At 39.1% G+C, this 14338-nt stretch overlaps 1 protein-coding gene across 2 annotated transcripts; it reads left to right on the forward strand.

Moving 5' to 3' along the window:
* The first annotated feature begins 432 nt into the window (after positions 1-432).
* Positions 433-11093, forward strand: chrna3 (cholinergic receptor, nicotinic, alpha 3). 2 transcript variants are annotated; one of them, XM_034681006.1, is made up of 7 exons: positions 433-511; positions 2516-2673; positions 3419-3558; positions 6420-6464; positions 8835-8944; positions 9263-10466; positions 10549-11093. In XM_034681006.1, the coding sequence occupies exons 2-7, from the start codon at positions 2613-2615 to the stop codon at positions 10684-10686; spliced, it is 1698 nt and encodes a 565-aa protein (XP_034536897.1). In that variant the 5' UTR covers positions 433-511; positions 2516-2612; the 3' UTR covers positions 10687-11093. The 2 variants fall into 2 exon arrangements, with proteins under 2 accessions (XP_034536897.1, XP_034536898.1); XM_034681007.1 differs by having other exon boundaries at positions 3471-3558.
* Positions 11094-14338: the final 3245 nt, after the last annotated feature.

Raw genomic sequence — 14338 nt, forward strand, 5'->3', positions numbered from 1 at the left:
GAGGCAGTTTACAGGATCAGAAACAATACAGCATCTCTGGTTCTGGAGGGGACGTATCCTTTGAGGGCTCTTCTGTAGGGCTGCGGCCCTTGGACTACTTCGTTATTCAGCTGAAGGACAGAAGAAAAATAATATAATAAAATGATTCAACAGAAAAAAAAGAAAGAAAGAAAGAAAGAAAGAAAGAGTAAAAGACAGAGTATATTCATGTTAGAAGTGACCTTACTAGGAAGTGACACATTAAATAACAGTTCATAATATGAAAAAATAAATAAAAGCCAAAAAACCTAACAAAGAATTTCGTTTTTAGGCTTCCTCTGAAGGACACTCAAAACTGAATCCAACAGCGCACAGAGACTATTGATTATTTTTCTGATGAACTGAGGGCTTTGAGGTGATTCAATAAGGGTGTTTTCACCAGAAGGGGAAAATCTCTGCCACAACCACCTGGGTCCATTTTCACTGTCCACAAGAAATGATGGTTTACCAACATCCAAAATCCTGCCCTGAGGTAAACGACTAAAACATTGAAAATCTATGAGTTAATAAACAAAGTACATCTGCATTTATTATTGTTAAGTGTTTACAGTTGAAGTACTCAGCTAATCTGCTTCATCAACAGCCCACTTGCTACAGTCAGATCCTTATCAGTGAGTAGTCAAGTGGATTTAGAGAATTGCACAGACTTATGTTCACTGTATCCTTAGTGATTTAGTGGTTGGAGTGTACTCTTAGCATAGCTTGTTCTGGTGCAGATTCAGAGTTGTTAATTTACAGAGTTTAGGAAGTGAATTAGCAGTTTCAGGCAGTTGTTAGTTAGGTTTAGTTGTAGGTTAGCTTTAGCTTGTAGTGTTTATTAGGAACCTTAGCTACTGAGTATTTGTTAGTATCCAGTATGGGCCGGCACTGTTACTCTGAGAAAGACTCAGCTGTGTACCTCTCAGGACTGTTATTCAGCGTTGCTCTGAAAAAGCTTAATGGACACAGTAGTGAGCGAGTTAACCTCAGCTAACATTAGTGGGCTACCATTAATAAACGATCACTTCACCCACTCTCTGCTACAAGCACATTCACTAACCTGAAACTAATGCCCCAGTTTCACTGGCTGCTGATGCTGCTGATGCACTTTCTGTGGATACCGACTGATGAGGTTTTGCAGTGTAAAAACTGAATGTTTATTTCATTGGTCCACAAGCTAACTAGCTAGCTAGCTCACATGCTCAATGGGGTAATAGATGATATGAACATGAACACAAACAACAAAAACAGCTCGCCCCAGGTGATCCTCTGGTAGTTTGTACAGAACAACAAATGGCAATATTTCTTCATTATAAAACTTGATTTGTCTATCTTGAACAAGCGGCAACCTCCGACCGCGAGATTTGAAGCCAATGCGGAAGTGCTGAAAACTGCAGTTCATCGAGGATCCACTTGAGGCTAGCGCCATAAGTACCAGAAACCACACCACCAATTCAAAAAAGACGATACTTACAGCAGAAATAAACATGTTTACAGCCTGGCACAAAAAACGAAAGTAGTCTGGATAGCTCATTTCTTGATCGGCACACACTGTATAGGGGTTCAATTTTTTCATAACGCTGCAATTTTAAAGATATTGAGATTACGAGTTTTCCATTATGAGAGGCACAGCTGACTTGATTGACAGGCGGGGACACTGTAGCTGTTGGTTAGGAGGGTCAAAGCCCACCTCTTTACCCCCCACTAGCTCGATAGCAGTTAGGTTGACTTCAGCATTTACAATATGGCTCCCACTGACGATTGGCTTCAAAACAGATGGGTACCGTCACGGATACTATGTTCATTATTTATACAGTCTATGATCGTGACATAACCTGACACTCCTCGTTTTTGGCAGATGACATAATAATTGATTGTGATCATGGTATAACAGTTAAAAAATTGATAAGTCAAATATAATATATTATATAACATATTGGATTGTATATTACTGTATGTCACATTAAATGCTGCTAAATGTAGATTGAATCATTGAATCACATAAATACGTGACATCATATAAAACATGTGACATCATTTTCATAGCTCCGCCCAGTTAAGATCACTTGTAGAGGGAAAAAGTGAAAGGAATCATGTCAAATAGCCTACCCATAAATTGATCAAATTTGGGAAATTAAGTAAATCATGCTGAATCTAAAAACCCACTTAATGATCGAAGAATGGGCCTCAAAAAGTTCAGGATTTCCTCTTTCCCTGATTGCTTTAATTCAAGAAACGTAAAAGCTGCAAAAGAAAGCAGAAACATTCTGTCATGGGAGACAAAAGACATTTGTTAAAATCAATTATAAAGCTGACATGCAGCTACAGGGAGCCAGCTGTGATGAAGTGAAGTGATCCTTTCCTTTAATTTGTTTGATCAGATTATGTCGCTGTAGGCAGCATATACTGTGCAGTATGTTTCCTCTCCGTTACATATCTCTCTCTCTCTCTCTCTCTCTCTCTCTCTCTCTCTCTCTCTGCTGCTCTCTCTCTGGAGCTGCTTTCACTCTCACACTTTCTGCTGCTATCCACTCGGAGGAGCTGCTGCCTGTGACCCTGCGTGGATTAATACTCAAGTCGCCTTTTAAAACACGATGAAAGTCACTTTTTGCTTCCTTTTGCCCTCGTGTTCCCTTCTACTATTTATTCTACAAGGTAAGATACAAGCTACTCAAACTACTGAGATACGACGAAGATAATATTACTTACTTGTTGCTTTGCAAAAACGTGTTTGATAATTTTTACAGAACTAATTGCAGATAATTTTGCAGACTAGTAAAAACTTTTTTTTATATATTTGTAAAAGAATACCTTTTTTTAGAATAACTTCAAAATATGCATATGTAGGCTTCCTTTATTTAGTGGAAGGCAAACATTTTGAGAAACCATAAATCAGTTTCATCATATTATTTTAGCCTGTACATATTAGTCATGCCTATTTGTTGTTCTTTTGAATTTATAGCTGATGTTATTGTTATTATTTTTATTTTATTTTTATTTGTATGCCTTATTCTTATGCCTTGTACAAAGAGAGAACAGTTTACCTAAGTCAAATTCCTTGTGTGTTCAAGCATACCTGGCCAATAAAGCTGATTCTGATTCTGATTCTGATTCTGATTCTGATCAGTGATAACTCCACATTATACTGTTATTTCAATGGATTCATTTAATTATTTGTTTCTATATAAAAGAAAACCTCTAAATGAATGGACCAAAACACAAAGCATGTTAATTGTCACACTGTAAGATGATCAAAAAATGCGTTATTAATTTAAATATTTTTCCTATGATTAAACTGCTCCTTCAAACTGATTAGAATGAACTATCATCTTGCTGTTAGTCACCTTGTAAGCAGCCTGTATAGTGACAGTAAGATGTGTGACCATTTGCTGTTCCTCAGGTGTGTCCTGTTCAGACGGAGAGCACAAGCTTTTCTCTGTGATCTTCTCTAGATACAACCAGTACATACGACCGGTGGAAAATGTGTCTGACCCGGTCATTGTACAGTTCGAGGTGTCCATGTCACAGCTGGTTAAAGTGGTAAGTAAAATATGTTTTTCACTGTTTGTGTGACTAGTGCTGACGCCTGTAGTACCTGTGAGTTATGGGCAGCTACCTCGACATGGTCAGACATTTATCACTCTGCTGCATGAGCAGTAAGGACCTTAAGGGGGAAAAAAACAAGGAATAACATAAAGCCAACATCAAATATAGAAGGGCTGAGCATGTGAAGAAATGTGAGGACTTTGCACAACAAAGTTTTACCTATGAGGGGAACTTGTGATGCCAACGGAGAGGCTTGAATTACACCCTGCCAGCACACTGTAGCCCTTGGTATATAATCCTGAGGAGGGAACCAGATGAAAAAAGGTAGTGTGGCTGTTCGTCTGGACAGGACAAGATGGAAAGTGTCAGCTGTCTGAGTGCCTTTCAGTTTAGGAAAGCCTCTATCACTCTATCACTGCCACTTCACATGAGCACCCTTGGATTCAGAAGCGGGTGGAGCTGGAGCTTGTTGACTGCAGGCTGTGGGGCAGACAGACGCCTCTCTTTGACTCAGACAGCTCAAGAGCGGATGTCGATAATTAAGCAAAAAGGCTTGCGTCGGACGGGGAAGACAGCCCTATTTACAGAATCAACAGCTCTGGGCACATTGTACCTCATCACATTAGTCCGTCTGTGTCTCTTGAGTGACAAGAGGAGAGTCTCATCAGCTCTTTTTTTCTGCCTGAGACTTAGGTGAAACTACAAAGGACTTGTTACTTTATTTTAGCAGAAGCATTGAAAAGTTGTGGAAGAGCTGTAGAGACATTACTCTATGAAAAGATAAACCTCATACACTATCAATCTGATATCTATTTTCATTTTCATTGTCCATTTTTAAACTGTCACTGCACTACCTGCACTGTGTACATAGGATGTTTTTATAGAACTGTATTTTATTATATTTTATTGTATTTTATATTTAAATTTTAGATATTTAAAAGCTGGAAGAGAGAAACAGCATCTCGTTTTTCCTGTATGTCTCGTATATACAGTGAAAATTGACAATACAAACCTTTGAATCTTTGAATCTTTGAATCAATCCCTCTCACACAACCAAAAGACTGCAAATATTGCATAGAACGTTAAGGCTAATCCATTCTGATGCCTCTTTATTCCATGTAAATAGAACAAAAAAATTTTTTAAAAGAAAGAAGACTTTTTGTCATAATAAGTGCCTAAATACAGTATGCATAGAGTATAATTAACAAAGAGATAAATTGCTTTGCTATGTCCACAGGGGGCGCCAAACTTTAAGATTTTTGTATAAATTAGATAGATTAAATGTAATCATGCAGTCAACAAGTCCATCGAGAGGCGGACTTTACCTTTTGACACACCCAAACCAGCAGTTTCCCCCCTGTTCTCGGTCTTTGTTCTAAGCTAGGCTAACAGACAAAATATTGGTGTTGTTCTCCATCTAACTGTTGGAAAGAAAAAGAGGTATTTTTGGAAACTTGGTATTCAATCAAAAAATGTGTCAGCAAATAGTGGCCAATAGTAAAAACAATGACAATATGCATGACCTACACACACAAAGTTGCATACATATAGTTTTAATAAACATTGGCTTGGTCACATTGGATCTTTCCTCAATCTGTTTTCCTTTACCTGTGTACAGGCAACCTCATGTTGATGGATGACCATTATTCCCTCCCTACACCTGCTGCTTCAAACACAGATGCAATTGGTTATTGGTCAGCCCACACCAATTACAGCGCGGCTGTATGAGCTCATTTAGACCATCAATAGCTCATTGAGTTTGTTGGGTCGGTCATCACCACACAATCAGAGTTCATGTGACAAGCTCTCTGCTTCAGGGTTTAAGAACAGGAGGCAATGTGTTTATCATAGAGACTGTTCTTTAAAATGGAGTTTGACATTTCAGGGATGGGTTCAGTCACTTTGTTTTTTTAAAGAGCTGCATGACAACATTAATCCCAATCTTGCATCAATCCATTAAATACAAAGCTATTGCCAGGATCAGTTAGATTAGCTTAGCAGAATTACTGGAAACAAGGGAAAACAGCTAACCTGGCTTCATCCAAATGTAACACAATTTACCTTTAAAAACCACTGAAACATAACTTTGTTGAACAAAGAAGTATCAGGCCAGCTGTCTTTGTGCTAAGCAAGCTATGCTGGCTGCATATTTACACCACTTATTAGACCACTGCAAATCCAAACACAGCATCTAAAACAGTTACGGAACTAAATTGGAATAATCATGCTGCATTAAAAACCATCCAAGCTCTCTGGTGAAAGAAAAACACAGTATACTAAGAGAGTCCTTATCTGATCTGGATCCAAATATTTCCTTTGTGTCTCTGCTCTCTGATTTGGCAATAAGATACAGGATGTTCTCCTCTGCTATCAAAGTGCTACAAATTCAACATTTTCCGAAAGAAAATCCAATAAGGTTTCCCCAACGGCTCGGTTTCCACCAGTGCTTTCAGGGCATGTACAACCTCGTCTGAATACGACATGTTAACATAAATGCTTAATGCTATGCACTGGGTCATGAGATTTGTTCATTCACGGTCTAGGTCACACACACATTCGCCCCACCCTTTCCGTCCCTCTGCTTCAGCTTTAGTACTGGCTTGTCATGATCAAAGTAAACACTGCGCTGTGACCCCAGAGCTGTCATGAGGGGTTACGCTTCAGGCATGGAGGACTCAGGTGTGCTTCTCTTAATCCTCTTGTCTAAGATCAGCAGAGGTCTGACCCTCTGTGTAGACAAACAGTCCGAACAATGTGAATTGCTGTGGCGTTATTCTTCCTGTTGTAACTCTAATATGTTAAACCTAATTGCTTTTCTTAAATGTTTCTGTCATTTAATTCTGCTATGTTTCCAGGACGAAATCAATCAAATCATGGAGACAAATCTGTGGCTGAGACATGTAAGTTTATGGTGCCTGACTGTGCAAATAGACCTTGAGCAAGGACATCAAGTATGGATCCAGCCTTCTGTCATACATGATTCTTGATGGCGAGACTGACAAGATGAATTATTCATTGGGGAGCTTTTTAAACACATTGATCTCTCCCCCTTTTTTTGGTGGGAAAAAATCCTATAAACTAAATGAACCCAGATCCAATGATAAATATTATGTGTTTATACTTCAGCAAAATATTGACAATGGTCTGTGATTTATCATATTTGCCAATATTCACAATTTTGTCTTCGACGTTGAGACAGAAAACAACCTCAGCAGTTGTTTTCCATAATCATACAGAAGAAATGTACAACATGAATAAGTCAGTCTCTGTGTATATACTTGGTCCCACTTGGTGTCTCCTCTGCCATGCAACATCGTGCAGTCCAACAGTTTGTATCAAATGAGGCAGGGCAGGTCTCCAGGTCCCATATTACAAGTGCTGAGCAAATACCCATCTGTGCTGGAGCCATGCTCGTGCTGTAATTGCTCTTTGGTGCTACACTGTTATACTCACTTTAATGTCATCTGTTGTTTTAGAGTCTCTAAAAGCTATGTAACAACACTGCCATGAGGTACGTTTCCCTCACTGGCCACTTAAACCTCACAGCACACTGTAGAAACGGTTTCTTGATAAAGTGAGATTTCTACAGCTCTCTGGGGAAGCTTTACATTGTTGCTTTGTGAGTCTCAAGAGGATCACTTTCTGTCCTCAAGAGGGGGTGAAAAACAGTGGCCAAAGGGTCCATAAAACACATTTTTAACTGGTCCAATTCTCTCAGTTTACATCCTGTGAACTTTGTTTATGTGCCACAGCTGCAGATGACAACTTCTCATTATTTTACGAGGGACATTATACAAGTGAATACATTAAAATCACTCAGTGTACCTTCAAAAAGTAAAGGATGGGCACCAGGACAAAACCCCTGGTACCCTTTAGCTTTTAAATGAATCCATTTTGGAGGTTAATAAAGCTGTTTTTGACAAACTTGTTTTGCCTGCTACATGCCTACTAACACTACACTAACCCTCCTGTTTTGTTGCGGGTCAAATTGACCTATTTAAAAGTCTATTTTAGGCAATATATGCCTTCCAAACCAGCTAAATGCAGCATAAAAATATGGGCATCATGTGACAGAAGATGTGTTGTGTTGATTTCAGTCGGACAACTCATGTTTACTTAAGATACATTTATTGCAGCATACAGTATGGTGTTTGGCGTATGGGCTCCGAACTTCATTACTCCTCGTAGATTATTTAAATGCAGACATTTAGGAGTAATGACATAGGACTAACCCCCTCGGAGCCCGCAGGTGGAAGCAGGGGAGGAAGTGGGTACGAACTTTCACACAGCACTGAGCAGGACAGTAGGAGCACTGGCAAAGCAGAGGCAGAGACAGGGAGACTTGCAGTTTAAATAGACCGCCGAATGAGGATGTTGAGAGCAGCTGATAGAGAGGTGATGATGTGTCAGTATGAATGAGCGCAGCTCGAGTTGTCTGCTTGAACTAACTTGCAGGAGGCGCTCCATTTATCAACATAACTTCATAAAAATAAAAAAAATACAAATTTAAAATAAAATAAACAAAAATCTTTGTCAAGTAAAACTACTGTATTTATATTTAGGGCTTTCGAATGTAAATTAAAAAAAAATTAACATGAATTTTAATGTAAAACGAGTGAGTTATCCTCATTGAACCATTATCTGTGAGAATTAAAGAACACCAATGGAGTGAATCTTGATTTAAATGGTTAGTAATGGAGTTAAAAATTAGATTTAAAAAAATGTGTATTGGGATTTTTTGGGCTTCTGAAACTTTTGGATAATTGAATATGCCCCGGGTCAAATTGACCCAGAAACATTATTGCTGTTCCAGAGAAAGGAACGTAACAGGAGGGCTAAGGTGCATATTAGCATGCTGATATTAGCAGCAGGTTTAAGCACAACAATTACAAAGTGTAGACCTACATAGTGGGTGGCTAGCATGGTCTTAGTGTACTTTGTAAAGGACTGCTGTTTTATACATTGTAACATATTTTTGTCACAGCAGTTAGGTGTTTGTATCTTTATGTCTTTGAATAGAATACGGCACCTCCACTGAGCTGTAAAATTCCTGTTGAATTTCAAGATTAACCAACTTGATTTCTGAGCTTAATTCATATAAAACAGAGTGTTGAATAATCAATTATCAGTTTTGTCAGGTTTTCTTTTCTGCCCTAAATTGATTGTAAAAAAGCAGACTTTTCATATTGCTAATTTTTGTCTGACATTTTTATTCTTCTTGTTTGTTTGTTTTTTTAATATAATTAAATTATTCTGTTTTGTTTTTTAAGATCTGGAATGATTACAAACTAAGATGGAATCCAAAAGAATATTCAGGTGTTGAGTTTATCCGAGTCCCGTCCAACAGGATATGGAAGCCAGACATTGTATTGTACAACAAGTGAGTATGACAATTAATTAAAAACCTGGCCTAAGATCTGCATTGATTATCTGGTCTCTTTGCTCAGAATGATTACTGACAATGACAAAGTATAGAGGTTTCCAATGCATATTTTGCTCGGGTCATCTTTGGTTTTGAGTATCTCAAAGGAGTATTTAGGAACGTCAGATTGTGTAGTATAATAAATACTTTGGTATGCAGTACTTAAATTATTTCTTGAAATGACAGAAGACTTTATATCTTTTAATTTGACCTCCAATGACTCATTGCTTCTCAGCCCTCACTTTTACTCTTCTCTGTCTATGTCTATCTCTACAGTGCAGTGGGAGATTTTCAGGTGGATGACAAAACAAAAGCCCTGCTACGTTACAATGGCGATGTCACCTGGATCCCTCCAGCCATATTTAAGAGCTCCTGCAAGATTGATGTCACCTACTTCCCCTTTGACTACCAAAACTGCACCATGAAGTTTGGCTCCTGGACGTATGACAAGGCCAAGATTGATCTGGTGCTAATTGGCTCCACTATCAACCTCAAAGACTTCTGGGAAAGTGGGGAGTGGACAATCATCGATGCCCCGGGTTACAAACATGACATTAAGTACAACTGCTGTGAGGAAATCTACACAGACATCACCTACTCTTTGTACATTCGCCGTCTGCCGCTGTTTTACACCATTAACATGATCATCCCCTGCCTCCTCATCTCCTTCCTCACTGTGCTTGTTTTCTATCTTCCATCTGATTGTGGTGAGAAAGTCACACTCTGTATTTCGGTCCTGCTGTCTTTGACGGTTTTCCTTCTTGTCATAACTGAAACAATCCCCTCCACCTCGCTCGTCATTCCCCTGATAGGCGAGTATCTCCTCTTCACCATGATCTTTGTCACACTCTCTATTGTCATCACTGTTTTTGTTTTGAACGTGCACTACCGCACACCAAAGACCCACACGATGCCTTGCTGGGTGCGGACAGTTTTCCTTGGACTGCTGCCCAAAGTGATGTTCATGACCAGGCCAGAGAGGGACCCTGAGGGGATGGCAATGTCTGACAGTGTTCAGACGGTGCATTCAAGGCCCTGTGCCATCCATTCCTCTGCTACCTTGCAGAAGCAGCACAAACCTCAGGCTCTTGCCTCTAGCGTTGTTTCCAGCCTGACGAACCGGCATCGGCCATTTAACAACACTGAGCTCTCCAATCTCAATAACTTAAGTGGAGACCCGGCCAAAAGTGCAGGCTCTGCATTCCTGTGTCGTGAGGGCCGCTGCAACTGCTGCTGGCACCAAAGATCCAGCAAATTGCCTGCAGACTCCGGGGGAGGAAGTGGAGGGCTGGGCAGCCTGGGTGTGCTAACCGGAGGGGGCAGTGCTGGAGGAGTTGGAGGAGGGAGTCAGTGCTCCAGCTCTGAGTCTTTGGATGTAGGAATAATGTCGCTTTTACCACTCTCACCTGAGGTCAGGGAGGCCATTGAGAGTGTCAAATACATCGCAGAGAACATGAGGCTGCAGAATGAAGCAAAGGAGGTAAGTGTATTTTCAACTATACCTTTTTAAACCTTAACAGAAAACTTCATCTAAAATTTCTTTCACTGTGATCCACTTACAGGTTAAGGATGACTGGAAGTACGTTGCTATGGTTATTGACAGGATCTTCCTCTGGGTTTTTGTCCTCGTGTGCATCTTGGGAACAGCTGGCCTCTTCCTGCAGCCTCTCTTGCTTGCAGACGACATTGAATCAGTTTGACTAAACTAATCCTCCAGACTGTTGAACTAGACGGCTTTTGTTCCATGTAAAACTCTCAACCTGACTCAGAGAAAGAGAAAACAAAGAGTGGATCCAAAGTCAAGCAGTAAAAATGACTGTGTCCGCCAAATGTTGATAAAAAAAAGCATAGCTAATCCTTTTGGTTTCATTTTCACATTGTTAAGCGTCAGGACTGGTACGCCTTATCGGTGAGTAAACTGGCAGTGCTGATGTTTCAAATGAGAACTAATGTAAACTTATGTTGGGTCATTTTGAGTTGTGTTTTGTGCTTTTATTGTAGGTTTACAACCTAAAAAAGAGTCCAAATAACTTCGAACCATCAAGTGTCGGTAGGCAAGTGGGCGTTTGTTGTGTATGCGTGTGCAATAAACAGAAAAATAAGGAGACTCGAGTTGTGTCCGCCGTATCTGTTCTGACAACCCTTCCAGGGTGGAGATTATTAAACTACAGTAGGTAGATTAGTAAAAATCTGGACAACATATTTCTGCTGTGGAGGCCAGTATAACCTTTAATGCCAAGATAACTACCTTGAAGATTCAAATATCTTTAGTAAGTGTTCAATGAGAATAAAATCTGCTTAATGTACTGAAATTAAAGCTCCTGCAAGATTTTTTTGTGCTAATTTTGGTGCCCTTTGTGGATAAAATTATATTGTCCTAAACCATGCAACTTAAAAAGCCAATATCAGGATTACCATTATGTTCAATAACATTAAAGTATAAAACAAAGTCAAAGCAAATATATTTGCTCATGGAGATAGCAGTACAGTGAGTGTGACACTGAGCCCAGCGAGGGACTTAGGCTGTGTTCAAACAGTGACATCATGTGGTATTTTTTTGCTACTACATTTGATAACAATACTTTTTGCACAATTAAAGGGAAAGTGTGACAAAATATTTGATGTCGGCTCTTCAGAGAGGTAAGATTATGTGGAAAAGTTGTACTGGTATTTTATTTCATGCATTAAATGTGCAAAGAGAGCTGCTGTTTGACTTGTAGAGCATGATTGTCTAGACAGGATGACAGCACACTGTGTCATTTAAGTTTTTATATCAATGTCAATTGGCTGTATGTTATGCCCAGAAGGTATTCAATTTGCTGGTGGAAAAGATAAACTGTAGCACAGATTTTAGCACAATTTAATTCAACATTTGTGTGAATAGATATTTAAAAATGTGCACGATTGTGCAGGATGGACCAATTTCAATGACTTTCTGAACTGGGATGTATGTATAATTTTCTCATCTTATCATTTCACAATCAATACAGAGAGTAATTGATGTAAGATTTCACTCTTTCCTTCATCTAACCACACTTTAGGCTGCTCTTACTATGCACGGCCTGCAAGCTAACTCATGTCAGGGGTAAGGGGGGCAAATATTTTTGGATGTAATGATGGACAAAACACCTTAATAAAAGTTTTCATGGTCATAAAGCGCCAAAACAGAATTTCCACTTGAAAAAACTGTGTTAATATGACAGTAACACAAATATAGGACAATTTATTAATCTTATCTTATTTATTTTTATTTTATTTTATTATTATTATTATCATTATTATTTGTAATCCAGTAGGTTTAAGGAACTGCTTTCTTCTTTTTGAAAAGAAAAAACATGAACATAGAAGAAGATTGATATAGGACACAAATATAAGAGCAATAAAACTAAACATAAATAATATAAAAATAAAAAAAACATTCTTCAAAACACATAGAACCTGTATGTATTTGATGTGTTAAGATAGTTGTATGCGCTCTGTCTATCACTATGTCAGGATCTAAAACTCAGAACAGATGGGATGCTTTGAGATTACAACAAAATCCAGCCCATGATAATGGAAAGCTGGCAGGGAGGCACAGACAGATAGTGCAATCGCTATCTGTCACATCTGATAAGAAATCTGGCTAATGAATTTAATTAAAGCTCACTCAGAACTTATGTGTGGCTGATGTGCAGGAGGGCAGCAGATCTGTCAAAAAGATACTGGGAGATGTCAGAAATAAAGACGCCTCTTACTCTAAAATTCAAAAACTGCTTCTGGTTACAGAGGCAAAAGAAGAAAAGTGAAAGAGATTTGAAAACACATTAACCAGCTTTCAGAAGGTGGGGTTTCAATTTGGACAAGTCAAATGACACTACAGACCATTGAACACACAGGAAGTTGATAATTATAGTTTCTGCATGTTATCTCTTTCAGTTGTCTGTAGTCAAAGACAAGAACCTGGTTCTCAGAGCGCTGCAGAGACGGTCCATAGTCCTCAATTAGCTTGTTATGAATTTAATCGCCATTCTTCTGTGTAAGTACATTCGCAGTCTATTCATTCAACAACCTGACTGAATGAACTTTTGCATGCAAGTAGAGCAAAATAAGGATCATTTTTCTTATTAATTTATTTAAAGGTTGTCTCACAAACCATGTCAGAAGCCAAACCAATGGTAAGCTGTTTATGAAGTTCTTTCTTAATATTTTTTTTGCATCATGTGATTGAACAATATATCTGTCTGTGTGTCAAATACAAGATGGGAAAGATTTTTTACCTGCGAGGATCCTGGCCCAGCAGAAGACCATCAGCGAGAACAGTGACTTGTATTTAACCTGCAGCACATTTGGGAAGGGAAAAAGCCAGGTTTTTGTTTATTTATGCAATAATGACATTGGATTTGAAAGAAAATCTCAGAAGCAAGATCAACATGACACCACCTTCACCATACACAAAGTTGCTCTTCGTAACAGTGGGAATTACAGCTGTGTTTACTCTTTGAGGGGAGAATCAGTGTCCAGAGTGACCGGGAGAGGACACAACATCATTCAGATTCTGGTCATAGGTCAGAATTTGTCATTGTTAATCGAGCACTATGTCAGGGTTATTTACCTCCACTCACTTTGTCCTTTTGCTGCACAGCCAATTTTCTCCCTGCAGTTATTTCAATCACCGAGCCATCTACTGTCACAGAGGGTGCTGATGTTGAGTTGGGGTGCACCGTTTCTAAACCCCTGCAAACACTTGGAGAATGTCAGCTCATCCAATCGTATCTGCAGAGGAATGACACCATCCTGCAGGTGAGGCCATTCAATGTAGCACAGAAGAAGGCGACGTTCACCATCGAGGGAGCCGTCATGAGGGATTCGGGTCATTACAGCTGCGTGGTGCTACCTTCTAAATGCATCCAGGAGCATGAAGACATGGTGTATGGGGAAAATACAGTAGTTCTAAAGGTCACAGGTCAGGGAGTCAGATTATTTTTTCAAGTGATGAAAAATACAATCCTCGAAACACATGTTTGTTCATTGTGTTTACATGTCTATTGCTTTTCAGAAGGGTTCCTCCTTCGCTTGGGTATCTTTGGTGGAGTATTAATCCTTGTGATATTGATGGGGCTGTGTATGTTCTGGATCTGGAAACAGGGTAAGATGCTGTGAAACAAACTGAAAACTTAATTTTAGAGATCATTCTGACAAATTTCTACTCATGTGAATAAAGCTTCAAACTTAAAATATCAACCTTTTAGAATCAAAGAAAAAAGCATGCTTGGTTTGCTTACTGCAGACATATGTGATTTGCCTCTTTGACAGAATTACTCACAGACTGCTGCAACTCAAGGTGAGCGCTACTTCAGTTTGATTAAATCT

This window comes from Notolabrus celidotus, chromosome 3, assembly GCF_009762535.1.
Source record: "Notolabrus celidotus isolate fNotCel1 chromosome 3, fNotCel1.pri, whole genome shotgun sequence".
In the NCBI taxonomy this organism is placed as follows: Eukaryota; Metazoa; Chordata; class Actinopteri; order Labriformes; family Labridae; genus Notolabrus; species Notolabrus celidotus.

What these genes read in the sequence shown, in the direction of transcription:
- chrna3 (XM_034681006.1), top strand. Translation starts at nt 2,613, where the DNA reads ATGAAAGTCACTTTTTGCTTCCTTTTGCCCTCGTGTTCCCTTCTACTA. An exon ending in TCTACTATTTATTCTACAAG is followed by an intron (nt 2,674 to 3,418) that starts GTAAGATACAAG and finishes GCTGTTCCTCAG; the next exon opens with GTGTGTCCTGTTCAGACGGA. An exon ending in CAAATCTGTGGCTGAGACAT is followed by an intron (nt 6,465 to 8,834) that starts GTAAGTTTATGG and finishes TTGTTTTTTAAG; the next exon opens with ATCTGGAATGATTACAAACT.